A 26,071-nucleotide genomic window follows, 5' to 3' on the forward strand; every position below is an offset into this window, starting at 1 on the left:
ACCTCCGCCCCCATCTCCGCAACCTCCATTTCTCCCCACCCCCAACCCAAACCCAGCACCCCAACACACCTCACAAAACCATGGCGGGCCCAATTCCCTCTCTCGGGGCCCTGCGCGCCCTACACTCTTCCCTCCTCCACCCACAGGCCCTCCACAACCCCAGAATCACCAGCCAACAAGTCCGCCATGCGACCCTGCTCCGGCGCCCAAAACGGCCGTATACATTCACCCAGCTCATCACGCTGTCCGACGGCTCCTCCTTCACTCTGCGCACGACAAACCCGACGCCCGTGTACAAGAGCACAAAAGATATCAGAAACACGCCACTGTGGAATCCGAGCTCGCAGAAACTGCTGGATGTCGAGGAGGATGAGGCGGGCAAGCTGGCAGCGTTTAGGGCCAAGTTTGGACGGGGGTGGGATGCTGAGGGGACAAAGGTATGCTTTTCTTTAGGGAGGGAGACATGTGACTGACGGGCGGTGGGCGGGGGCTGGGGGACGAGGGGGGTGTTGTTTGGTTCAAGGACTAATTGACGGTATCCAGGGCGACCAGGACGATGGCGGTCAAGACCATCTGTTGGATCTCATAAGTGGCAAGAAGAATGCGCCAACGAAGAAACCCGATGCTGCAGCGCAGACTGCTGGAAAATCTGCCCCCAGTTCTGCGAAACCAGCAACGAAGAAGTCATGAGTCAGTTGGAAAGCCGACTCAATCGTGTACGGGACTTCAATGGGCTACCATACTAGAGTCATGTATGGTATGGAGACGACAAGGAGCGGATATTCAAGAACATCGAACTGTGTGGTATCAAGACAAGTGAGCTGTATAATTCGCCAACTCCAAGTGCAAGGCTTATCGGGACACACATGGCAGCTCATAGTTGGGAGTTTTCTTGTTCCAAGAAGACCAGAAGAGAGCTTATATATGGAAGACCAGTCGATCAATTCCAAACGCGCACTGTCTCTTTCTCTAGGGTCCTTCACGGACAAAGTGCAATTTTCTTTTACTGGTGCACAAGTAGACATTGGGTTTGCTCTTACGCTGATTATATCTCTCACGAGTGCGACATGTAGCTTGAAGTGATGAGAACACGTACTGTTTCCCGTCAACTCTGACTAAGGTGCGGTAGAGCATTCTTCAAAGCCAGTAGAACAAGAAACTTTGGCATCTTCATTTGGATGCTATTGGTCTCTAATCATAATGGCCGACCGTACTGCCGTATCAACCACCGAGCACTGCCTTGTGCACAGTCATCCCGGCGCACTCGTGGGGTATATTGAGCCTTTGTGGCTCATGTTTGATTGCTGTCGAAGAATGACTGGGCCTTTCTGCCACGTCCCTGTGGATGCCTTTTGACCCCAACGCCGACCACTCCATGTGAAGCCAGTGGAGGTCATGCCATCCATCGTCTCAGTTCATTATGCGTTTGAGTCATGTCGCTCATGCGGGCTGCTCATATGCCCTCTTGATCACTCGTGCGAATTCTGGGTACTGGTTAGTGTTGCACAAGTAAAGATGTTCAGGATTTCCAACATACGATCAAATTTGACGTTCTCTCTGACAACAGTGCCCTTAGCTTCGTTGTCTTTGTTGATGGGTACCTTGATCTTGGCGCCATCGATAGCCCAGCCGCACACGCTGCCCACGAAGTGCTCAAACTCGCTACCAGAGAGGTTCAACCACGACTCCAGAATGCTGCGATCGACTTCTCGTACAGCCTGGCTGACTGTTGCGGCGATGCGAACGCGCATCAACTCCTCGAAGCCTGAGACGTCGGCAATCAAGTCAGCGTACAAGTCATCCGAGTCGAGCGTCGACCAGAAAGCAGCGTAGTCGGCGCCCTCGAGAAGATTTCTCAGCTCGTTGAGCTTCTGGACGGCTTCCGATAGCGGCGCATCGCCAGCAGCTGGGTTGTGTAATGATGAGGACAATGGTGCCAGGACGTGGGGTGGGAGAAGAGAGAGGCCAAGCGAGAAGTCGGGGCTTGGGAACACAGTCAGGGCCTTGACGAGGATGTTCGTAATGGTCTCGTCCTTGGCAAGATGAGGGTTGAACTGGTAGCTGCGAGACCGCGGTCAGTACGAGTCTGGAGAATGGTGTTGCAGCGCGATAGGAGTAGCAAGACGCTTTCAGATAGAGCTAATAATAAAACTTCAGTGGGCGGAGGGATTCAGTCTCCAACCCTCGGGTAATAGGAAACGTTGTGGTTGTTTGTTCATCATGCGACTTGTGAAGTAAATGCACAATTGGCGCGAGGCCGTCGTTGGAGGAGAGGGAGAGACAGCAGCGGGTACGTACAGCTTGAGGAGGGCGAGATTGGCGTAGCAGTCATATGTCTGGCTCTCGCACTGTTGCATGACATAGTCCTGGAAAGTGCCCGTCGTCTCCGGATTGTAGCGATCGAGGCCATCGAGGATCTGCTGGATGTGATCCGGCCGCTCTGGCGCGAAGTCAAAGGGGGCGCCCATGGTGAGTTTGTGTGGATGTGCGACGGTCGAGAAAAGGCAGTGGTGGAAGGCTTCGTCAATTTCGTTCAGTGCGAGGCCTGGCGCGCACGAGCCACCACTCCCGCCAGTTGGATGCCCCGCGTTCAGCGCCATCATCCATGTTCCCCTCAATGCAAAAAAAATAAAAAAATTGGGCCCATAAGAGACCAAAAGACCAACCCGACCATTGAAGCAAAGAAATAAAGAAATATAAAAACAACATCCCACCCCCCCCCAAAAGATGCCACCATATGACAGCGAGTCATCAGACGAGGGCGAGGACTACACTGAGACCAATGTGCTCCTCGGTTACGCCACCAAGGAAGCCACTGGAGATGCGGTTTCTCACCTTGGGGGCGCGCCTGTAAGTTGACAGTGTACTGTCAGAATCTAGTAGCAAATTCGGTGGAGATTGACATGTTGTGCCATGCCTCCAGAGCTGGATAGACGATACAACCGCTCCCTCGGGCGCACTCGCCAAGTGCAAAGTGTGCAACGGCCTTCTTTCCCTACTACTGGAACTCAATGGCGACCTCCCCGACCAATTCCCAGGCCATTCACGGCGGCTATATATCTGGACATGTCGGCGTAAGGCATGTCGTAGGAAGGATGGCAGCGTGAGAGCCATACGTGGTGTGCGTATTGCCAAGGGAGCCGGCAGTAAATCCACCCCAAAAACCGACAAGAAGGAACCTGTCAAGGTGGATGAGCAGCCCCAGCCCAAGATCGGACAGTCGCTGTTTGGTGTCAAGAGCGGTACTAGCAGTACAGCGACGCCTGCGAATCCCTTTTCGAACCCATTCGCTGCACAGTCGAATGGTGCTGCGCTATCGAACCCATTCTCCTCGAAACCAGCCAATGCGAACCCCTTCGGCACTCCTGTGCCACCTGCTGTCAAAGTCACATCTGAAGACACGCCAGAAGAGAGGCAGGACGAGGCATCGACCACATTCCCTGAGACATTCGCCTCCAAGGTCCGCCTAAACTCACTCTCCCATACCGAACAACCCCCCCGCCCTCAGGAACCATGGCCAGCAGAGTCAGCATTCCCTACAGTCTTTCCTCACTACCACCTCGACGCCGACTATGAAACGCTCGACGCACCGTCGACACCTGCGATACCAGACAACGCGCGAATGGACATTGATACCGAAGGAAGTGGAAGCGGAGGAGGAAAGGAAGACAAGGAAGTCTACGAGAGCTCTCTAGACAAGACGTTCCAGAAATTTGCAGATCGCATCGGCGAAAACCCTGAGCAAGTCCTACGCTACGAGTTTAAGGGTAAACCCCTCCTCTACAGCGACAGTGACGCGATTGGCAAACTTCTGGGCCCGCATTCTGAAAATGGACCGTCCTCTCACGCGAAGATCACTACCACAGGCTCGCGTGGAGGAGCAGGCATGCCTCGCTGTCAGAACTGTGGTGCAGATCGCGTCTTCGAGGTCCAGCTCACACCGCATGCCATCACCGAGTTGGAAGCTGAAGAAATGAGCCTCGACGGCATGGAGTGGGGCACCATTATCATGGGCGTATGCAGCAAAGACTGCAAACCCAGCGACGTCTCAGAAGGTGGAGTAGGCTATCTCGAGGAATGGGTGGGCGTTCAGTGGGAGGAAGTCGCACCGAAGAAATAAAAGCGCATGCATTCATTCTTGTCACTGGTTCACGATCAATCCACGAACAAGAAACCCAGTACCATCTCATCTTTGTCCTACTATATTTATCAGCCTTAGTTCCACCTCCTCCTGTTTCTTTGGCCGATTCTCATTTTCCAGAAGCCCTGCCCTGGTACCTCATTCCCACCAAACAGCCAGTCGTATGCTCATCAGCAGCTTCTGTCATCCCATTGGCTCCCACTAAATCCTTGGGTAAACCTCCAATCCCAACCGTTTAGCTTCCAATGTCTCAGATTAGGGTCAACGCAATGTTGCTGTTGCAACGTATATTGGTTTCTCAACTTCGCCATCCTCCCCTACTACTTTGTTTAGTGTCTCAGATGCTCAGCTGTGAGCCCCGCGAATTTCGCTTGCCGTTGCCACACATTGTACCAATGGGTGCCCTGACGACTCCGAAACCCTGTGGCTTGGTACAAAATGCAATCTTAAGGAAGTTACGGCAGGTGGCGTAACGATGTTGCCCTGAGGTGTACAAATACCAGGAATTTGCCGGGATAGTCTTACGTCTGGCTGAGCATGCCCAGCCTGCTTGCTCCATTTAACTCTTCACTCAGCATAACTCCTGGACGACCTGAGTTATGGTCCCAGCAACCATGGCCGCATGTTGGAATGTGCGTGTACCTAATTTCAAGGTATGATGTGTCGTTGGCTGGTAGGCCAATCGAACATGGTAAGAAGGGTGAGTACATAGCAAAGTAGTGTCTCGTCGCGTATATCTCGCTGTGTCACCCGTCTAGTCACTCTCATTCTCTTCAACCTTTGTTCAAGTACACGAACATATTGAATAACATCAATCCTCCGACCTTGTCCTGTCATACCTATTCTACCTACTTCTCCACTCTCCATTGCCGCGCTTGTGCACAACCACACTGTCAATCTCGATCCGAATTAGCACAAGCAGCAATGTTACCACAACTCCTCTGAGTTGGTATAACGTGTTATCTCTCTCACTCGAACACAAACTTGGCCACACACACACACACACACACACCGGCTTTCCATGCCCGGGCCAACCAAACCTGAAGCCTGACGTTGTTGAAGTAGTACCATTACGCCCAGACGGAGTATCTGGTCGAATAGAGTCCACGCCGTCCCCTGAAAAAATCCCAGGCTTTTGGCTCCCTGGGGACAGCAAACCAGCTTCTTACACCCCGGGAGAGGAAACTTTTTGCAAAAAGGCAAAGACTAGGACAGGAAAGGATTGACATAGATAAGGGCAGTTGTCCGACCTTTTTGGATTATTGAGTTATCGATTTTGTCACAAGCAGTAGAAGGAGGATTCTCGATCCGAGTCTACCAAGACGGCTAGGACGGAACGAATATCTCCATTATCCCAGTATCCTGGCCAGCCACGCGGGAAGTCAGGTCAACAGACATCCAGAACCAGACATCTAGACACCCAGAAAGAAAATCCGACATCTCCCATCCCACTCATACCCACGCCAACCACAAATCCCCGATGCATTCCCCCAATCTCCCCACCCTCCTCCTCACCCTCCTCACCCTTACACCCCACACAACACCTCTAACCCTACCCTCCCCACCCTATTTCCCCAATTCTGAACCCCCCGCCCCCTCCTGCACTCCCACCAACGCCCTCCAAAACCCCTCTTTCGAATCCGACCTGCCGCCATGGATGGATATCGTAACCAGCTCCTTCGTCACCCGCGGCGTCTTCACCAGCCCCGACAACCGCGCGCACAGCGGCGCACACTTTTATTACGCGATGAGCAACAGCTCCGTCGATGCTAGTCTCACGCTGTCGCAGGGTTTCGGAGGTGTTGCACTGGCACCAGATACACAAAGTATACAGTGCACAGCGTACCTTGCGTCCTCGCGGCCCGATAATCTGGGATTCCTCAGCGTTGAGCTGTTTCTGGATGGGGTGAGGTGTGGGGAGGCGCGGCGGTTGGGGACGACGGGGTGGACAAGGGTTGGGGGGCTGGTTGGGTTGCAGGAGATTGGCGGGTTGGAAGGCTGGAGGGCTGGAGGGCATAGTCTGGCGGTTGTGATTATTGGTTATGGGGCTGGGGGGGAGGGGTGGGAGGTCTGGGTTGATGATGTGGTTGTTGGTCGCGCTTGTTGAGGGGGGGTCGGGTAGTGGGTACGTGTTGAAGGGGTGGTGTGGTGTAGAGATGTGGAATCGCGAATCTGATACGGGAAAGAGGGGGAAAAGTTCAGGGGAACGATGATAATGAAAGATGATGTGGTGACATCCAGTTTTTGTTGTTCAAGGAGGCGAGAAATGAAGCACACATATATTATTTGTGTGTATATGTGTGCCGTGAAAGGGCAGAACTACACCACCGCCTATCCATCCATCCATCCAAATTCAATATCAATCAACACCAGCCTGCCTAGCTCACAATAGTCGCCATAGAAAGCGTATCCGACCCCCGACTAATTTCCTCAGCCCTGACCTTGTCCAATTCCGCATGCAGCCACTGCTTCTGCCGCGCACACTCACGTATCTTGTCAATCAGATCATTACGCTGCAGCGCCAAATCCAGCACCTCCTTCTGATCCGAAGACCCCATCTTAAACATGTGCTGGGCGTTGAACATGGCGACCGTACCCACAATCATGGTCAGAAGAGTCAGCATGACTATAAACGTGGCGAATATCTTCTTCTTCGCCCGTGTCAGTACTTCCTCTTGTTGCACCAGTCCGTAGTCGCGCGAGTATCTGGCCGTTAACGGCGGCTTCTTGGATCGGGTCTTGTGCTCGTGGTAGAGCTCGCGTGCGATGAAGATGTTTAGCATGCTCTCTGCATTCTCGGGTACGTAGGTTGTGTTTTCGACGCCTAAGATTCGGAGGCGTAGGGGAGGTGAGTTGGTGTGGCTTCTTTGGGAGCGGGTGCAGTGGACGGTGTGGGTCCTGGGTTGGCTGAAGATGCATGTCATGATTTCGGTGTGCTTGGTCTGCTTCATGGTACAGTTTGTAGTGTCTGTGTCGAGCATGCTGTGGGATGTGTTTGGTTAGCTTGGGAGGTTTAGGTTTCTTTTCTTGTCAATTGTTATTGCGGGAGTCTTGCGCTGGTTTCAAATGAGAAGACGTACGAGGTGTTGAGGGCGATGGCATTGTTTACTGTCAGTTCCATGCTCTCTGCTGCCGCTGCCGTTGCCTGGAGGAGGGAGCATTGTACCAATATGGAAAATACTGTATAGAGTCTCATGTTGCCTCGTAACCGCGCTTGGAGACTGTTTTGAAGTTATAGTACAGTGACGGGGTGATAGATGGCTGCACCGACTGACTTGGGGTGGTGGGATGCGGTAGGTAGTTGCATGATGGCGGATTGTTGTCCTGATGATGAATAGGAACTTGGAAGTCAAGAAGTAAGTGCAGTGTCGGTCAAGGCAGCCCCTGATATTGTATCAGGAAGGCGCAGCCGGCTCGGTTGGGAGTTCGATAGCATGAAGTGATGTGTTCCCTTTGGATCAGAACTGTCCCAAGACTGCAGATTCCAATTGATCTGGGAGGAGGCTAACTATACCGGTAGGTGTGCTTTCGGTGCCTATGCCACTGATGTGATACTCGGAGACAAATTGCATCAAGCTTTGAAAACGTACTCACATCACGAGGGCCTGCATGATATCTACATATGGGAGTATCGACGAATTAACTAGAGTTTTTCACCAGCCTTCTAACTAGAGTTCTTCCCTATTCTTGTATCTGAAAAAACAAAATAGCAACGATAAGAATCATAGACCTAACATTTTCACGATACCATGTAAGTTGTATGGCATATGCATTGCAACAAAGTATATCAAGAAATAGGTACTTGATCATAGACACTACAGTGTCTCCTGGGCAGCAGTATGGGCGGCAACCTCGCAGCCCTCTGTCTTGGCTCGCACTCATCTCGAAACTCGTGTCGACTTCCCGTTTTCGTTGTGGCGCGGGATGGGACCTGGGACCACGCCTGTATCGTCTCATCATGCATATCCAATCCTGGAATGCACACAATATTGTTGCCTATCTATTTCACGCTTCCAATCGCAAGGATCTGACTGGTCCAAAAGAGAGGGAGGGAATTCACCGGATACATTGTGTTCCTGCCAGTCGCCAGGTTCAATGCTTGGAGAAGCATCACTACGTAACTTGTTGCTCATCAGATATCCTCCCGAGAACCCAGGCTGTCGCTTGTCAATCTTCTGCACAAGGGGGGATAGTACAACCCAGATCTCGCTTCGAGGGCGCTTTCCTATCGTCATTATAGCGCCTGCTTTGCCCGGCAGTGGAAATATGGCCGGATGTATACAGGCCAAGAACAAGCCCTTCTCCTTTCTGCCAACACTTCTCTATATATAGCATCACCTCCCTCTTCAAAAGATATTGCATCCTGATCTCCAACCAGGCGACTCCTCGAAGAAAATTTCCGCCTTTTCAGTTCCTTTGTATACCAATCGGTTGCGCACACAAGACCAGCGGAACACCACAGGATCGGTTATAAATTTTCCGCGTCTTGCCATTGTTCGAAAGGGTCGGTCCGCTCACCTCTAGTAACCATCGTGGGATATCGGATCCAGTACCTCCATCTGCTCTCGAAACTCGGAGACAGCAGTAGTCCAGATATGATTATCTGCATCAAAACAAATTTCTCGGAATTAAAACCCACGTAGTATCACAAATCGATCGCACGCCACTGACAAGTATTGGCCCCACCATCCGTGACGTAACCTTTACGTGGAGGAATGTCTCGACTCATATCGATGCTGAAGGCATTTTCAAAGATGGAGGGCCTATCTTCGTTCTTCGCATGATCTGGTACATGCACCGTCAACCACGCTCAATCATATGATCGTTCGAATCGGCTGTGACTTTCGAATGGCTCTGAATCGATGGACCGGAAGTAGCTACGAGGTTGTTTGATTAGTGCTGATTGAGCCGGTATTGTTGAACAATCGAGGCGCAAGCTTGGAATATGGAGGTGCACTGTCGTCAGTCACTATGAATACCTCATGTGCTGATGTGTTTGTGTTGGTCTATCTCAGAAGCTTCTCTGTGTGAAAGTACGGAATCAAGGTATGCATACCCGTTGAAAACCCCCCACACAACGACCAAACTGCAAATCTCTTTTCGTGTGACACTTCATTGTGAGCCAGACTTCTGCTGACGCCTGATACATTGCAGAGCTGCTCTTAAGATTCAATTTATAGTCACGTCATACCGCCTAGGGAGGCTAGCACAACTCATGAAGATTGTTCTCAGGGAGTCAGTTGACTTATCCAGAACTTGGTCCAAGCAAGAGCGGCTCTCTGAGACTAGCTGTCTCTCATAGGAATGCTATCATGCCTTTTTCGAATGACGGTACCATCGACACTCTGTACTTCTGCTCTGGAGCTGTGTTGAAGCTCTTTGTGCAGGTGCCGAGAAAGAAGATCGTAAACGCAAAACAGACCTCTGTCAGATAGGAGAACGACTCAACTCACTCAGAAAGAATTGGCATACCATTCGCGCGAGGTACCGGATTTACGTCTAACCGGTTGAATGGTAAAAGACGGTACGGAGTCTAGGGGTGATGCAGCATCTTCGCAGTCGAGATGGTTTACGGCGCTCGAACTCGTCTCGGCTAGACAGTCGAGTAGCACAAATACAAATCTTGTATCATTGCGAGCCTGTCTCTCACGCCTATAGTATCGCTTCTTTGTTGCAGAACAAAACGGAAGAAAGACCCAGCCATGTCCTGTGAGATTTGGAAAAATTGTTTTCAAAGCCATAGGCTAATCGACAACAGGCCATCTCTATCAGACTGCTCGTAACGAATTACCACATCAGGACAGCTTTCAGCTCGAATAGGGCGGATATGTCGGATCAGCCAGGAGCAACAATGATTATAGCCATGTATGATCATGTGCGAATGATCATCACTACACTTCGGCATGCAAGGTGTCGGCACACCATTCAGGACCAATGTGCGAGATGATTTGTAGTTGATTTTCAGAAGTGAGCTTCGAAGCAAGACTCAATAGAAGAGGAGGGACTGTATCAAGCTGGCTGTAGTTTTCAAGGTCTTCTTCCGAAGATCAACGCCCACGAACCTGTTTCGGATCCAGATTCCTTCAATGGCGCACCCGATTACGAACGGCGGGATTGCTCCATATTGATCCATGAGTAACAGTGGATTGACAGAGTAGCACCCAAAGTGAGCTTCGATGCTAACACATTCGAAGCCTAGCGGGCCCGAGATATACCTAGACATGGCTTTCATTGTACGGCAAAGCCCCTGCGGGATGTCGTGGCAAGCTAGGAGAGTCTGGCCTTCCACCTCATGAACGTCAGCACCTTAAAGATCCCAACGAGTTTTCTCAGCTTGTCATGCGTCTTGGTAAGTGAACCATCATTTGATAATCGTAACGAAGAAGCACATACACTTGCGTATAATATTTATCTCTCGCCACCTTCTTTACATAGCACACCTGATGACTCCTCCAGACTTCAGCTCGAGACAGAACATACAGATCGCAGAAACTCGATTATATTCAGCCTCTATGCAAAGGGATAGGGAATCAGTCCATTGAAATGGGAAATTTTCGATCTAAAAACGGCTGGTAAGTGGCATAAATTCACCAGCTTAAACGACATCCGTTAAATATAGTGCAGTCTTACTTGCAGAACTCGTCGGGTCAAATGCAAGTTGGCCTTCGAAATGCCTCTGTCTACAAGCTTAACAGAAGACAGGCGATGAAACCCGCCCCAAGTGCACGAACTGTAGTAAGAAGAACCGTCTGTGTGAATGGGAGACTCCGCATGGTACAATCAAGGATTATCAGCCTGAGAGCTCGTCGAGCAGATTGCCTGTGACTACCCGAGAAGAGACCAACACTCTGGACAGCAGCATCATGAACATGGACGAGACGGAGGTTATTGGACTATTCGAGACAAGTGAGATTCGGGCCACTTCACCGAGATGGAACACTGGTCGCACCGGAACCAGAACGGAACGATCTTCCGTCAGCCTCTCATCGCCCTCTGTGGCAGCTCACTCACCGGGATCATCGCTTGGAATAACGCGCCCGCCAAATTCTGTTCAAGGTGTGTCTGTCGCAAGTCCGGCCCTCACAGAGAACGCTTTGGAGAACATTGGGCCATACTCGTCGACAGGAATTGTCTTGACGCACCATGAAGCTTTACTCATCCATCATTACTCCGAATTCCTGGGCAAATGGCTCGATTGTACGGATGCCTGCCGCCAATTCACTCTAGACGTCCCCGAAAAGACCAAGATATGCCCAGTACTCTGTTATGCTGTTCTGTCATTCGCTGGCCGTCACCGACAGGACGGTACAGCTGAGAGTTCATATAATAAGTGCATTCATTTACTCATCGAAAGATTGAATGAAGCTGCTGCCAGCCCTGACGAGACTCTGTTGTGCGCAATTGTCATCCTTCGTTTTTATGAGCAGCTGAATGGTCAGTAGGGATCCCTATACTTGGTTGGTGAATATGTCTTGATAACAGATACAGTCTCTTCTAGCACAGGTTCAGATGCGGAAAGGCAATTGAGTGGATGTTCAGCCATCATTCGTACCTCCCAGGGGAGTCATTCCGTCGACCCTTCGGCGCCTACCTTACGGGAAGCAGCGTTTTGGGTTTACGTTCGGCAATGTCTCTACAACGCAACAATCAATCAGCAGTCACTTGATGTCGATATCTCACTGAAAGTCCATCCTCCGCCGATGATGATTTCCACGTCCGAACACCCTTTAGTACGACTCAAAATCGAAACAGCGTGGACCAACCAAATGGTCTGGAATACTGCTCGCGTGGTCAACTTCTGTTACGAAGCTGCCCATCCGCTGAGTGATAGACAACGGAGATCTCAGAAATGGCAGGAGCTTTGGGATATCGTTCAAAGTTGGATGAAAGAGCGGCCAGACGGGTTTAATGCTATTTATGAGGGAGCCTCTCACTCTACGACGGCATTTCAGCAAATTTGGTTCACTGCTGATTGGCATGGTATGTTTATTGGCTCTCCAACGTAACAAATCCTACGCTGACAGGTTCAACTAGCCATGGCATTTGGGTTCTTTCATCTCTCATGTATTATGTTGCTCAGCTACCAACCAGGCCCCAAGTTCGCGATTCGCAACGTTGGAAGATTGTCTGAAGCAGATGTAGGTAAGCCTTTAACGTGAGTCTAAGTCTTATTCACCAACTCTTATAGCACCAAATCCTGCATCATGCTCGAGCAATATGCGGGGCCAGCAAGAGTTCACCCGAAATCGTGCCGCTGTGCATCACTGTTTGCCATACTATCTTCATATGGGGCCCTCTTATAACTGATTCGAGCGAACGCGAAGAAATATTGCACCTTCTCGTTGACGTTGAAAGATCGCACATCTGGCCAACCGCTTGGATCATCAGCGCAATCAAATCACAGTGGGACATGGAATAAGGCGCGCTTGTCCACTATTTCAAGCCGCCGACCTGCTTACAGTTTTCAAATAGCGCTTGAAAAAAGAATGCATACATAATAACTATCGCGAGGGTACAATCATCGATCAGTTGTGCCTGAACAGATTGAAACGAAAACGCCAGCGGCGGAGTCTTGTAATGACTACGAGGTCTAGCAGCTCCGCTGAGCCCTGACAATGAATATATTAAAGTTCGACTTCACATGCATATGACATCATCGAACGTTTATGTTCTGCACAAAGCAAGCAGTTTGGCGATGGCACAACAGAGAGCTTGTATCAGAAGAGCCAGTTCAAGTTGCACGCTCCGGCAAAATTTCCCATGACCAATCGAATACCTGGTAAGCCGGCAGAACCTCAGATTTACCTAACCCTAACTTTGCCACAGGATTCGGGACGAGGCATGCGAAAAATCCAGTTTGCGTAGCGTGGCAAAGCACAAGTCCAGCCTGATACATGCTCGTCATGGATTTTGTACGACACTTCCATTGCGTCGGCTCTTGCTTGTGGCGAAATGGTAGGCAGTCAGTTCAACTGAATGTCTCAGGACAAAGTGCTACCTATGTTGCATATAGGTATGAATCACCAGCTAAGGGCCGAGTGTCGATTAACATACAAGCCTCGCAACTTCTCGCATGTTTGGCACGTCCATTCGGACAGCGAACTGGTAGGACCATTTACATGGACTTACATCATTCACACCATCATGACTGTTATCATCTGATCATTTCAGTTTGCACGACCTTGACTTAATATCTTGAGCACTATTTCCACCGTAAAGAGATATTTGTAACGTAATTCATGCATGGGACAGGACCGCCTGGAGATGTGAGCATGGGCTCACCTGTACCGGTACGACGGTGTCCTTTCGCCAAGTGTCTCTTTACCGATCAAGCCTAGATGTAGTAGTAGCCTCACCTTTGAAAAGGAAAAACCCCCGGAGGATGAGCTGTGAGAATAGTACTCCGAGGAACGTTCTTTGGACATCATTTCTGCATGTGTCGTCTGCGCTCAAGACCAAATCCGAGTCAATGTAGGCGCTGTTCGTTGGTTCTCGCTGAAAGAGGATTTGGCTAATATGAGTTCAGAAGCGATCAAACCTATCTTTGTTCAAGATAACCGTTGTGTGCTTAGACCTGCGTCTGGACGTTTTCGCTTTGCAGCGGAAATGTCAATAGCGGTCCTTGAGCTCGAACCCAGAAGCAGCGACGTGCCAGACTCTGGAAGAAGAATCCCCCCAATCCTTTGACGCCTGGAATGCACAATCAGTTCGACAGTATTAATTCTTTTGCCACTGATTTGATTTTGCAGGCCATACCTCCGACCAGTGCAGGCACAGTGTGCCGCAATTTCCCCCCTGCTTCGTTGACCCGACCGGTAATTCAGGTTCGTACACATAATCACTACAATAATGTGGGGGCCAATTAGCTATGTAAGTTTGAGTTCTTATGGATTTCCTCGGACTACTCTTAATTCCGTATTTCGTAACGGGTACTCTATGCACGACACGCAACCCAATAAGTCGGTGTCTCATCTCAAGCCTGCAACAACGGATGGCAAACCTGATCATTTTCGGTTTGGACATCTCTTCCTGACGTATGTTACTGCCCACCGCATGACAGTTTCCTCGGAAGTACTCGCTATACTACAAGCTCAACGTGTTCCTGTCAGCTCTTATCACGACAGCGTGCATATCTCAATATACCGAGGATCTTACTTATGGCTTCCATCATCACGTACCTCAAGTTGCGCCGCCGCGACTCAGCAATGGACATCTCGTGTACCGATGTTGATCCGAGTAAACCCAGCCAGAGAGATTCCGACAGTGTACTCGAGATGAAAAGCTTAGGGGTGTGTATTGGAAGTGGGCTAAATCGGCTCACCTGCGCGCTGGTCCAATATACACAAGATGCTCCACACGCTCCTTTACGCCTGCAGGTACTTCAAGTAAGTAGCTTATCCTTTAAGCTGACTGCGCTGACTTCTTAAAGAGTAGTAACATACCTATCCTCTCAACAGCTCGATTGTCCATCCTAAAGGCTCTATGCGACGCGCATAGCCAACCCTCCGCGATAGCACTATTCAACGCTCAACTCGGCAAGTTGTTCGCGGATGGAATCAGGACATTCTGTGATAGACATGATATCACCCTCGAATCCATCGAATTTATAGGCGCACACAGCGCAACCGTGCCCGCACGTCGACGCTCCGATGAAGGGCATGGTTCGGCACTCCAATTATTCAATTGGATTGCGACCATCGCAGAGGAAACAAAGATCACGACTATATTTGATTACGCAGTCATCGAAAAGCTAGCGATTCAGCCGCTTGCTTCACCCATTGCATTCGTCAACAAATTGTTTCTTCGCCATCCGTCCAAGTTCCGCGCGTGTCTCAATATTAGTGAGCTCGCAAACATCAACTTCATACCGCCTTTGAACGATAGTAGTGGCCATATCACAATGTCACGCGATTGCGGCCCCGGTAGTCTTCTAATCGACTATGCCATGGCATACTGTACGTCGAACGACCATTGTGAGGACGACAACGGAGCGTACGCAACCAAGGGCAAAATCAATCAAGATATCGTTGACCGATTCCTCCGCTCGCATGACTACCTGCGAGACTTACCGCCACTGATCATAGCCCGCGAGATGTTCGGCGACCACGACGGACAACGACTCCTCGACGAATGTATTCTCATGGACATCTGTGCAGAAGACACCATCGCCACCATTACCCGAGTAACAGCCCAGAACATCGTGATACAATACCGAAGACTACTAGCTCACTACTTCCCCTCGGGCCAGCAAGTCGACGAGCTCTTCCTCTGCGGCGCCAGCGCGCGTAACGCAAACATTGTAGACCATCTCAAGGCACAACTGCCCGAGAGCATCATCACGAAACTACTGGACGATATCGGCATCCCTGGAGAGGCAAATGAGGCTATTTGCTATGCTCATCTCGCTCTTGAAACTGCTTTGGCACAGGCGACACAACCTCCACCCTCCTTTACCTCCATCAACGGCTCAATACCTTCGAGCAGCGCCAGCGACGCGCATATCCGAGCCACGATTATGCGTGGACATGGTTGGGAAGACATCTCGGCTCGGATAGTTCGCTTCAGCGGGGGCAAGCAATTGCAGCTCACCAAGGAAATTCAGTGCAACGGCAATCTCGACACGGCGATGCAAGAACTGAAGCTGTCCTGATGGGTTCACCGAACTGATTTCACGCGAGGAGTCTGGAGACCTGGCGTACCAGCTAACGCATTTTACGAACATGGCAAGTTATGCGCATGGTTTTCATATGGACGTATATTCTTATACCCTGGGAATCTTATCATGAGTAGATGCATTTTCTGAAATAGGTACGTGAGGGATAAGGTCGCGAGTGCTTTTCTAACCAAACGGTTTGTTAAGGTAGGAGCAATGCAACATATACACATCAAGACTTGTGCTATCTGTATGAATTCGTTTCTTTTTCTTATTAAATTTTCAGATTGCCTCATAGAGCTCGTCTATTTCACCAATCTACATTATTTCATAATTACCCCACTCATGGTACAATGGAGGTTTTTCTCTTTCCCTCGACAATCTCCCTCATGATGCGTGCTTTTCGTTGCTCCTCGGCCTCGCTGCTGACATCGCCAAACACCTTGTCCATCTCCTCCAGTGTCTTTCCGGTCGTCTCGGGGACAAAGAACCATGTGAACACGAGTCCGAGCAGACAGAAAACAGCAAAGAATGTGTAAGCGCCGTAACCAGTGTTCTGCACCAGTGGGGGAGTGATGAGGCCCTAAAACCTTTGGTCAGATGCTTGATCTTGGGGTTTGTACTTCGGAGTGTTACATACGATGACGAAATTGTTGAACCAGTTGGAGCAGGTGGAGAGTGCGACACCTTTTGCGCGAAGCGAGCTTGGGAAGATTTCAGACTGCAAGCTGGATTAGCATATGGTCGAATTTTGATATGGTGGAGGGGCTGGAAACTTACAGGCATAGCCCATGGGACTGGACCCCAGGTGGCGCCAAAGCTGAACATGTAGAAGAAAAGGAAGGCCACGGCCACCCAACCTTCATCTTTATATTTCTCCCAGTTATCACCGAATTTTCCCACCAAAACGGAGATGATGAGGTGGCAGATGAACATCAGTCCGGAGCCAGAGAGTAGGAGCGGACGTCGACCGAAGCGGTCCATGGTCCAGAGACTCGTGGCGACACCGACGAGTTGCGTGCCTGGTTTCCAGTAAGCAAACTGGCTGTTGAAAAAACTTCTAGCGACTGGACTTACAGTTGATGATGCCGGAAAGGAGTAATTGCATCTCATAGTCCTGGCCCAAAGTTTCAAACAGAGACGGCGCATAGTAGATGAGCGCATTGATTCCAACAAATTGTTGGAAGAACATGATACCCATGCCCACAAGCGTTCGTCTCCAACATCCATGTCTGAAACAATCAACCCACAACGCAAACTCAAGCTTGAGATGGTTCATGTGCGTGTGAGCTTGGAGGTTAGGATGCTTCTCGCGGCTAACTTCCTGGGTGAAAGCAACTTCGGCACGGATCTCGCACCACTCCTGAACGACTCTATGATCGTCGGTGGGCAAGTTGCGCAGCTTTCCAAGAACGGCAAGAGCCTCGTCGTCGCGGCCTTTGCTGCATAGCCAGCGTGGTGAGAATGGCAGGAAGAAGATTCCAATGGCCAAAATGAAGCCTGGGATCATTTGAATGAAGAATGGGAGGCGCCATGACCATTCTCCAGCCATGTATCGCGTTCCGTACGTGGTCCAGAAAGCAATGACTATGCCGAAGACAATGCTAAACTCCTGAAGGACCAAGAGAGCGCCTCGTATTTCCGGTGGCGCGATTTCCGAGATGTAGAGGGGCGAAATGGTCGCCAACCTGATCGTTGTAAGCTGATGGTCGCAGACAAAAGATATAGCGCAAAGCCTTTGATACATACGCTCCAATTCCCATACCACCGATCAATCTTCCAACAGTCAGCATAGCATAGCCCATAGCTGCGGTCTGCAATACACTGCCAATAGTGAAGACCACCACTGCCCACACAATCGAGTACTTTCGGGACAGCCGATCGGCCAGGTAACCAGCGAAGAGAGCGCCAATCAAAGCACCAAGTTCCAGCATAGCAGTCATCAGACCCTTCCAAAAGCCAGCCCCTGACGCCTCTGCAGAAACGCGGGGAAAGCGACTGAGAAACTGGTCCATGACCAAAGTGACAGAAATGACTCCTTGATCGTATCCAAACAAGAGACCACCTATCGTCGCAAAGGCAGCGCACAAGGCGACATAGTGGTTTGTGAACAGCCCCTGGAATCCTGATTATGTTTTATCAGTAATGTTCTGCATGCATGGGAATCAAAGAGTACTCATTCCATCTGGGGAAAACATACCAGAAGGGCCGTACGGCTCACGCGTTACCATTGCATCATTGGCATGGTGCATGCCCGCAACTTCCCAATGTTGCTTTGGTGCAGTTTCTATCTTATCCGACTTGTCCTGATTGTCAGTCGTCATCTTGATGCGAGGACGGTAAGGGTCTCGTTATTGCTGAGACAGAAGACTGGGAAACCCAAGGGAAGGGGCAGAATCGGCAACATACTTATAGCAACAATGTCAAAGCCCGAACTGTGTTACTGTATTTGCCTGGTCGGTGGGGGGTCAAGGGTAGAGCCCTGTTGCGCGAATTGTATACCTGCCTATCACTGTTGCTTCCGACTATCTTGGCAGGGTGTCGAGGGAAGGACTGCCTAGGGATCGGTAGCAAAAGTGACGATCAGAGAAGCCCTTGGCCTTGCGACTCCGCAGATGATGCTGGAAGCCGGCGTGTTGTTTGAGATCTTTTGTTCGCAGTGCACGTGAAGATTTGCTGGACGTTTCTGTGGGGCTTTGGTCCGAAAAAAGCGGAGCATGCTTTGCTACGGTACAGAGCCTCATCCTGTTGCTAGGTACACAGTACTGTCCATCTGGATATATGGTGGCATCTCGCTCATGCAACAAAAATTTCATCTTCGGCAACAATGTAACCCTGTGGAATATCGGGCGCACCGGTATACGGTAACGTGATGGAATTGGTGGTTCGACCGACATCTGCATGAACTCGTTGCAAAACGAAGAAATGTGTTCCATGCCACAACCGTCATCATGTCGCCAACAACAACCCTCAAGAGCCGCGGCGTTTGATCAGTCCAACTGGCAACCTGGAGACCCCAGAGATAATCCGTGGAGGAGGAGGGGGGGTTGGTTCTTTTGGGATGACGTTGAAACAACCCCAGCTTCCCCAGAACAAGCTTCTTGCCCACGCAACGTCCCGCACCCGTGGATGCCGTCGGCTTGTTTTGGCTGAGCAGAGTTGAGTTGATCCGACGGGGCTGAAAGTTGCGCCGTGAATTGCTCAGTTGGAATCAAATGAGGAAGCGCTAGAAGCCAGGCATTGCTTGTCACGTGCTTGGCCTAGGTGGAAACTGCAAGATCCGCCGCTGATCGTCACCCGCCATGATACCATGAGGCTGACTCGCTGCATGAAGACGGGAGGTTCGAGCATGGCAGTTGAGGCTCTTGCTGCTCAGCTGACTGGTGAAATCATTTACTGTGTAGACAGTAATCACAGTCACGTTCTCCAGGAATGGCATTCTCGAAATTCGAGGGGAAACTCCCGCTGTACTTCGATTATAGCGACAGTTGTTCAACTTGCCATGTCCGCAAGTGGAAACTCCATGGCTTTTGGGACGGATTCATTGCACACCCCACACAGTGCTACCACAATAAGTTAAAAACTAGAGGTTGTATCTCCGATCCATTGGGCCAGCCCCACTTCCAAATACCTTGTCAAGTCTCGTTGCGCGTTCCCACACCAACTCCCCCTTCCCATCGTCACCTCCCTTCTTCTTGAAGTAGAGAATTCGATGTTGGGGAATGAACTCCTCATCGGTCTGCTCCGTCTTCCACTTGTCTAGATTCGCTTCTTTCGCACCCAAGAAGCGGTCCTCGTATCCGATGATATAGTCGCTTGGGTCAAGGCCGGGATCCCAACGCAATCGGTTGAGGACATCCGACGCTGGCCGTAATTTCGAAGTCGACACTGGAATTGCAGTGGGCTTTGGACGCTGAGGTAGTGTGCGCTCTAAGGGTTTCTCGTCTTCCTCTGCGCCCTCATCATCAAAATCATCGTCATCATCTGAGTCGGGATCGATGTCTGCAGCGTGATCACCCCATTCGCGATTATCAAGTCGCAACGTCCTGACTTCAAATGGTTTCGCAAGTGATACATCCACCCAACTTGTAGACGAATCGTAGTTTTTATCATCTGTTCTCAATTGGGTGAGAAAACGATCAAGGACTTTTTCCAAGGACTGCCTTGCAAGCTGACTTTCCTTTTTATTACTGGAACGGCTGGTCTCAGATCTGGTAAGACCAATGAGGTAACAGCCATGATACTCCTTGAGTTCCTTCAGATCAGCCTTATCGTTGGTAAAACGTGTGGGCCAAATGCGGACTTCTAACTCCGGGAGCATCTTGTGGATATCTGTGGAAGTACTCATTAGTATACCTACCTGATATGTGCGCGTTTATCGGCAATTGCTCGTAGACTTACCAACGACAAGGGAGAGACACCGCGATTCGATCCAACCCACAAGACCCTTGCCCTTGGCTAACGTACGACCCCAGTACTGCATCTCCACTGTAACGAAGCTGTGCTGTGTGGCCAGAAAGTGTTCTGTCATTTGACTCAGATGTAGTTGCACCGAGTCTTTCAAACTGCTGGGGTCCCCGAAGAATTTGGCCCATGTGATTCCTGGAGATGATAGCACATCCGCAGCGGCCCTGAACTCATTCATCAAGATCTGCAATCCCGGAGTCGTTGACGTGTGAGCGATATTTGAGTGTGGCGCATGGTACCCCAGTATGACCATTGGCTCCCGAGCACTGCGATGGTAGCGCGGCCGACTCTCATGGAAGAATGCATCGAACAAAAGCTCATTCGTCCAATCGAAGTTTGCATAATAACTGAAGAAACTTACTACCATGTCCGGCGGCCCAACTGAGCCAGACTGATATCTGAGCTTCTTGCATATCCACGTAAGCATCAGAGTGATATGAGTGCCGCTGAGGTAACCAAACTTTGAGGAATATATTCCTCGCTGGACAGCCCATAGTTTGATACAACGAAAGGCTGTGCGGAAAGCCGATAATGAAGGTAAAGTACGCTGGATGTAGAGAAAGTCTCGGTAGGATTTCAATTTGCGTAGGGAAAGAGCTGGAAGATTGAAGATCGGATCGGATGCGGACAGTCCATGAAACTCAGACCATCTAAAATTGTCAACGGATTTTAACTAGACTTACGGTTGAAGTGCCTCACCTCTCTGCAATTCGTGCTGCCGGACAGTAATGGAGATCAGCTGAGATGCCATCGACAGATAGCTCGAGCATTGTGCCTGTCTTGGCTTCAACCTTTCGAAGTATCTTTATCCCTCGATTTCTCGCTCTTGCGAGTCGTTGACGCACAAGCTTAAAGAAGGTCTTGGAACTGACAGAACCAACGCAAAGACAGTCAAGATCCGAATCAGCTGTCCAAACACCGAGAGCATATGAACCCACCGCAACCATGTTCAACGATACCCCAGAACTTGCGTGATCTTGCTTATCGATCGTACCGAGAACGACATTCTTCAGCAACTCGAAGGCTTGTTGCCGAACCTCCATTTGTTTTTCTGTGGGAATCATATCTTGACGGTACAGCATTGACTGCAAGCTGATCGGATCAGACAAGGCCGTGGCGGCCTCCTTGTGTTCCACCTTCATTTTGCGTGCTGTCTCGGCAAAAGGCTCCGTTAAGGCCGTTGAAGGGCTCGTAATGTGCAGCGTCGCCCGAACACCATAGTGATCACTTGCAATTGATTGCACACCAAACAGATTGAAATGGCCGACTCTTAACGCCTCGTGTGAGCGAACGAATATTCTATCATATCGTTGCGGTCTGTTCTCAAAGGTGTTGGTTGAATCCGCCGCAAGCGCATTGTTTCTTGGGTCGAAAGTAGCTCCTGCTTCTCCATCATATGATTCTTCAGAATCGCCCATGGTTATATCCAATTTTCCTTCCAGGCGAGCAATCGACCAGGCATCGGCTAGACCAGCTTGATTTAGGCCGGATTCTAGCGATGAGAGCAACACGGCCGTCTGCTCAGTTATTGACTTCGCCTTTGGTGCAGGATCGATGGTATAGGCCGATGTTGCAATATCGAAATCACCTGCAACAATCCAGGGACTGGAAGCATGATTCTCTGCGAGGTATCCAGTCAGCCGCTTTAGTTGGTTGTGCTTTGCGGCGACAGAGCCATCAGTAAGACCACAGGTCAGATGTACGCCAGCCACAACAAGATCCATGCGTTCGGAGGCCAATAGATCCATGAATTGAGCAATCAGGGCTCCTTTATGCCTAATTTTCGGGTCAGCCACTGGTAGGAAGGCATGTAGTACCTGGGCGACATGTACTTCCTATGGAACGGTCCTGAAGACCAGCGAAATGACCATCTGCTCAAGATGACAACGTTTCGCATACTACGAAGACTGCGCTTACGTTAGATAATAGCCTCGTATACAAACACAGACCCAGTAGGTCAATACTCACGGCCCAATGTCTAACTGATCTGGTGGTCCATGAGATGCAAACCTGTATCTTTTCCGAACCTCAGTATCGTTTAGGAAGTATGATAGAAAGTCGTCGGAGACTTCTTGTAACACGAGGATATCGGCCAGCGCCGTGTCTGAGAGAATATTGCTTGCGACCAGCGGCTCGCGGTCACGCTCAGGAGGATATTCAGAATCTGTCTTGATGTTATAGGACGCAATAGAGATCTTACATGCACTAGCAATATCATTCTCAAAGCTAGTGCAAATAACCCAGTTGCATGAGCCTGCATCGTACGCATATGTAGGTCCGCTCTGAAAATGCATGAAGGCGTTGCCTTCTTTTCCGCTCCATGCATCGCATTCTTCCTGTTCCGTTTCGGCAGAAAAGGATGCTGATTGATGATGAGGAATCCAGAATTCAGGACACTGTGGTTTCCAAACATCCACTCGTGTTGGGATGTCAACAATTCCCCATAAGCGCATAGAAGGAGAAGCATTAGTTCCAGCTCTGCACTCGCGTATCAAAATGGCCAGCGCGCCCACACTGAAGCGTAAAGATGGAAGGAGCCGTGCCTTCGCCAGGAGAAATGCTTCTAACAATAATATCTCATTCTCGACCTGTCCAATAGTCAGATGGAAATCAACCCTCGCATTTTTCTGGCCTAGGCTCTCCAAGCATAGCTGGCGAAGTGTCCCCAGGAATGACGTAGACGTATCTTGTGCCTCGCTGAGAAAAATGCTGCTCGACTTTTGGTGCTTGAAAAGCCCAACTTCGTTTAGTTCCAGTGAAGTAGCGTCGTTTGCTTCAAGTTCTCGCTCCAGACATTGTTGGATTTGTTGTTGTGCTTGAACAAGATTCTCTGGTGAGACGAATGGGTAGATAAGATTGATGTGAGGAGGCCAGATTCCATAAGCCTTATCGTAAACTTCCCGAAGGCCATCAACATGACGACATTGTGAGGCAGGTGGTATGATGCGAGGAAGCAGGTCAACTGGCCATAGGAAAAATAGGTCCGTCCATAGACTAACGCAGGTTAGGAGGGCCAAGCCAGATCTTGGCCCTACTAAGCGAGGCTAAGCAAGAACACGGCTAAGCAAGAACACGTTAGGAACGCGTTTCTAACGCGTTTTTATATCCTTAACCTTATTATCTACTACTATAGTTTCTAAGACCCTCTTCTTTAATATAAGTATTCCCTAAATATATTTTAAACGTGTTACTAATATATTCTAGCTAGCTTACTACTAGTATATTAGCTAGTATAGCGCCCCTTATAACCTCTAGCCCTTTAAATATAACTATAATAATAACCTTATTATTAATATTAGTAAGATCTTTTATTAGTTCCCTATAGGTACTAGTATCTATAGTATAAGAATATATTAATATTATATTAAGAACGCGTTCTAATATATACTATAAGCACGTCTAGGCACTAGAGGCACCCTCTATACCTATATTAAGAACTATAGCTATAATAATATCTCCCCCTATAAGAATCCTGCTAGGAATATTAACTATAATATTATTAATAGTATTATTAGTAAGTATAGTATAGAGTATATTTAGAACGCGTTACTAATATATTTTAGTATAGTACTAGGATATCTAGGAGGAGTATAAGTATAAAGAGGAGAACCTTTATAATTATAATAAGTAGCAGTGCTGCCTAACCTAGGCTATTAATACTAGTCTACCTACTATCTACCCCTTCTACCTACCTAATAGAGATATAAGTAGAATATGTTTTAGACGTGTTTAAAATATATTCTAACCTTAATCTATAGCTTAATATTATTAGAATATTATAGTTTTCTTATACCTCTAGCCACGTTATCCCCTATACTATCTGCTACTACTACTATAGCTAAGCTATTTAAGGTAAGTGTCTACTAGATATATATTATAAACGCGTTGCTAATATATTATTAGAGTGCTAGTTTAATTATAATATTAATAGGTTTAGTAATATAATTAAAGGTAGGCAGCACTATAATAATATAAACTAGTAGGCTTTATAAAAAGCCTAGGTTATAGTTATAATATAAGCTATAGTTAACCTATTAATAATATATTTCTAATATATTTATAATATTTTTTTATTTAGTTATAGCTAAAAAGTTTATAAACTTATTAAATATTTTAATATTATAAATGTATTAGTTAATTAAGTATACTTTACTTTATATATAATAAATACTTTACTAATTTAATACTTAGTTATATATAAATAAAAGTTATATATTTATAAGTATTTTATATATTTTACTAAGTTAATATATTATAGTAAAAGAATATAAAAAAGTAGTAACTAAAGAATACTTAAACTTATAAGAATAGCTATAGATACTTATATATAAGAAAACTTAAAAGGCTTTTAAAACTAATAATAATATATACTTATTTATATACTAAGTATACTTTACTATAATATACTATAGTTAACTATAGTAAATATATTTTATAAAAAAAGTATAAATAATCTTAATTATTTATATATTAAAGTAGTTTTTAAAATATTAATAACTATAAGTAAAACTAGATTTTCTATATAAAATATTACCTATTAGCACACCTTATATAAAAGGAACATGCTATAATATATTAGTAATATATTAAGAGTATATTTTTACTTATCTACCTTTTAGGTTATTATTACTATACTATAGGTATAGTATTTCTATACCCTTACTCTTTAGGTAATAATTATACTCCTTATTATTAACCTCTCCTTTATGCTTACTAGCCTTATATTAAGGAGTAGGTATAGTAACCTTTTAGATTTTAGGGAGTTTACTAAGAGGATGTGTTTATAACCTATTCTAAACGCGTTTAGCTAGCACTACCTAGCTTAATACCTCTACTACTATAGGTAAACTAGGTAAAGGAGGAGACTAAGGTAGATATAAGAGGGGAGATAATAACTAAGAGATATCTTACTCTTTACTAATACTATTACTAAGGGTTAGTTAATAGCTAGGGCTAGTAGAGGTAAAACGTGTTCTAGATATATTCTAAATAGGCTCTAGACTTCCTAGTATAGAGGGAATAATTTCCTCTATACTAGGAAGCCTAGGAGAGTAAAGGGGTAGGCTAGCTAAGGTAGGCGGTAAATCTAGCCCTTATACTAGAGGTAGGGAAGTAGCTAGTAACTAAGTATTAGAAACTAAACACGTTAGTAATATATTAGTAATGTATTCTTATAAAAATATCTTTAATAATAGCTATATTACCTACTCTAGTTTACTAGATAAAGTAAGGTAATAAATTCTTATTATAGCATAGAAGAAATTTAGGCTATCCTACTTATACTTTACTAAGGATCTACTAGTCTAGGTAGGAGTAGGCTAAAATTAATAGATATTTTAAATATAAAGGATAAGGTTACCCTTATTACTAAACTTTCTCTAGTAATATATTAGAAACACGTTAAGAACGTGTTTAGGGCACACTTATACTATAGAATTCCTTACTACTATACCTTGCTTAATAGAAGAGCTCCCCTTAGTAGATAATTATAGTACTATTATCTTCTTCTTTAAAATTAGCTAATATATAAGGAAGATATAGTAGTAAAGTATATTTATAATAAGTAGGCTATAAGTAATTGTTGCAGGAGGGATATTAACTGGATCACGGAGCATCTTAATCCTAATTAATCCTAATCAATCCTGGTTAATACCCCTGTATGACCCACTATCTGATTAACTGCCAGCTTACTACTAAGTGCCTAATAAAAAGCAGGAGCTCTAGTAAGGAAGGTTTACTAATTATTTACCTTCTAGTAAGGGTAGCTAAAGCTCTATATATATAAGTCCAATCGTAGTAGATATAATCTA

The 26,071-nt window shown here is 47.6% G+C and overlaps 10 protein-coding genes across 10 annotated transcripts; 6 read left to right on the forward strand and 4 right to left on the reverse strand.

Annotated features, from left to right (window-relative positions):
- Nucleotides 1-80: 80 nt before the first annotated feature.
- On the forward strand, nt 81-690 carry IAQ61_010369 (mitochondrial 54S ribosomal protein bL31m; the record flags this gene model as incomplete). The annotated part of the gene is made up of 2 exons (XM_003841701.1): nt 81-437; nt 544-690. The coding sequence occupies 2 exons, from the start codon at nt 81-83 to the stop codon at nt 688-690; spliced, it is 504 nt and encodes a 167-aa protein (XP_003841749.1).
- A 750-nt stretch (nt 691-1,440) lies between these two features.
- IAQ61_010370 (uncharacterized protein) lies at nt 1,441-2,603 on the reverse strand (the record flags this gene model as incomplete). Its single annotated transcript, XM_003841702.2, has 3 exons — nt 1,441-1,484; nt 1,538-2,061; nt 2,299-2,603. 3 exons carry the CDS (start codon nt 2,601-2,603, stop codon nt 1,441-1,443), a joined length of 873 nt encoding a protein of 290 aa, XP_003841750.2.
- A 124-nt stretch (nt 2,604-2,727) lies between these two features.
- IAQ61_010371 (uncharacterized protein) lies at nt 2,728-4,120 on the forward strand (the record flags this gene model as incomplete). The annotated part of the gene is made up of 2 exons (XM_003841703.1): nt 2,728-2,850; nt 2,924-4,120. 2 exons carry the CDS (start codon nt 2,728-2,730, stop codon nt 4,118-4,120), a joined length of 1,320 nt encoding a protein of 439 aa, XP_003841751.1.
- A 1,501-nt stretch (nt 4,121-5,621) lies between these two features.
- On the forward strand, nt 5,622-6,248 carry IAQ61_010372 (uncharacterized protein; the record flags this gene model as incomplete). Its single annotated transcript, XM_003841704.2, has 1 exon — nt 5,622-6,248. One exon carries the CDS (start codon nt 5,622-5,624, stop codon nt 6,246-6,248), a length of 627 nt encoding a protein of 208 aa, XP_003841752.2.
- A 271-nt stretch (nt 6,249-6,519) lies between these two features.
- On the reverse strand, nt 6,520-7,337 carry IAQ61_010373 (uncharacterized protein; the record flags this gene model as incomplete). Its single annotated transcript, XM_003841705.2, has 2 exons — nt 6,520-7,123; nt 7,222-7,337. 2 exons carry the CDS (start codon nt 7,335-7,337, stop codon nt 6,520-6,522), a joined length of 720 nt encoding a protein of 239 aa, XP_003841753.2.
- Nucleotides 7,338-10,684: 3,347 nt separating this feature from the next.
- On the forward strand, nt 10,685-12,560 carry IAQ61_010374 (uncharacterized protein; the record flags this gene model as incomplete). Its single annotated transcript, XM_066098760.1, has 6 exons — nt 10,685-10,713; nt 10,766-10,794; nt 10,844-11,575; nt 11,630-12,121; nt 12,176-12,279; nt 12,330-12,560. 6 exons carry the CDS (start codon nt 10,685-10,687, stop codon nt 12,558-12,560), a joined length of 1,617 nt encoding a protein of 538 aa, XP_065951305.1.
- A 247-nt stretch (nt 12,561-12,807) lies between these two features.
- Nucleotides 12,808-13,698, forward strand: IAQ61_010375 (uncharacterized protein; the record flags this gene model as incomplete). The annotated part of the gene is made up of 7 exons (XM_066098761.1): nt 12,808-12,920; nt 12,968-13,053; nt 13,109-13,154; nt 13,199-13,246; nt 13,394-13,431; nt 13,480-13,612; nt 13,668-13,698. The coding sequence occupies 7 exons, from the start codon at nt 12,808-12,810 to the stop codon at nt 13,696-13,698; spliced, it is 495 nt and encodes a 164-aa protein (XP_065951306.1).
- Nucleotides 13,699-14,488: 790 nt separating this feature from the next.
- IAQ61_010376 (uncharacterized protein) lies at nt 14,489-15,791 on the forward strand (the record flags this gene model as incomplete). The annotated part of the gene is made up of 2 exons (XM_066098762.1): nt 14,489-14,526; nt 14,576-15,791. The coding sequence occupies 2 exons, from the start codon at nt 14,489-14,491 to the stop codon at nt 15,789-15,791; spliced, it is 1,254 nt and encodes a 417-aa protein (XP_065951307.1).
- A 346-nt stretch (nt 15,792-16,137) lies between these two features.
- Nucleotides 16,138-18,118, reverse strand: IAQ61_010377 (uncharacterized protein; the record flags this gene model as incomplete). Its single annotated transcript, XM_003841711.1, has 6 exons — nt 16,138-16,377; nt 16,435-16,515; nt 16,575-16,816; nt 16,872-17,482; nt 17,544-17,919; nt 17,995-18,118. The coding sequence occupies 6 exons, from the start codon at nt 18,116-18,118 to the stop codon at nt 16,138-16,140; spliced, it is 1,674 nt and encodes a 557-aa protein (XP_003841759.1).
- A 1,259-nt stretch (nt 18,119-19,377) lies between these two features.
- IAQ61_010378 (uncharacterized protein) lies at nt 19,378-23,221 on the reverse strand (the record flags this gene model as incomplete). Its single annotated transcript, XM_003841712.2, has 5 exons — nt 19,378-20,126; nt 20,196-20,911; nt 20,961-22,037; nt 22,079-22,168; nt 22,230-23,221. Coding segments are annotated over 5 exons (3,624 nt in total), but the record flags the coding sequence as incomplete, so codon positions are not given.
- Between the last annotated feature and the right edge of the window lie 2,850 nt (nt 23,222-26,071).

The sequence above is a fragment of the Plenodomus lingam genome, assembly GCF_022343315.1.
Source record: "Plenodomus lingam strain CAN1 chromosome Unknown contig_8, whole genome shotgun sequence".
Taxonomy (NCBI): Eukaryota; Fungi; Ascomycota; class Dothideomycetes; order Pleosporales; family Leptosphaeriaceae; genus Plenodomus; species Plenodomus lingam.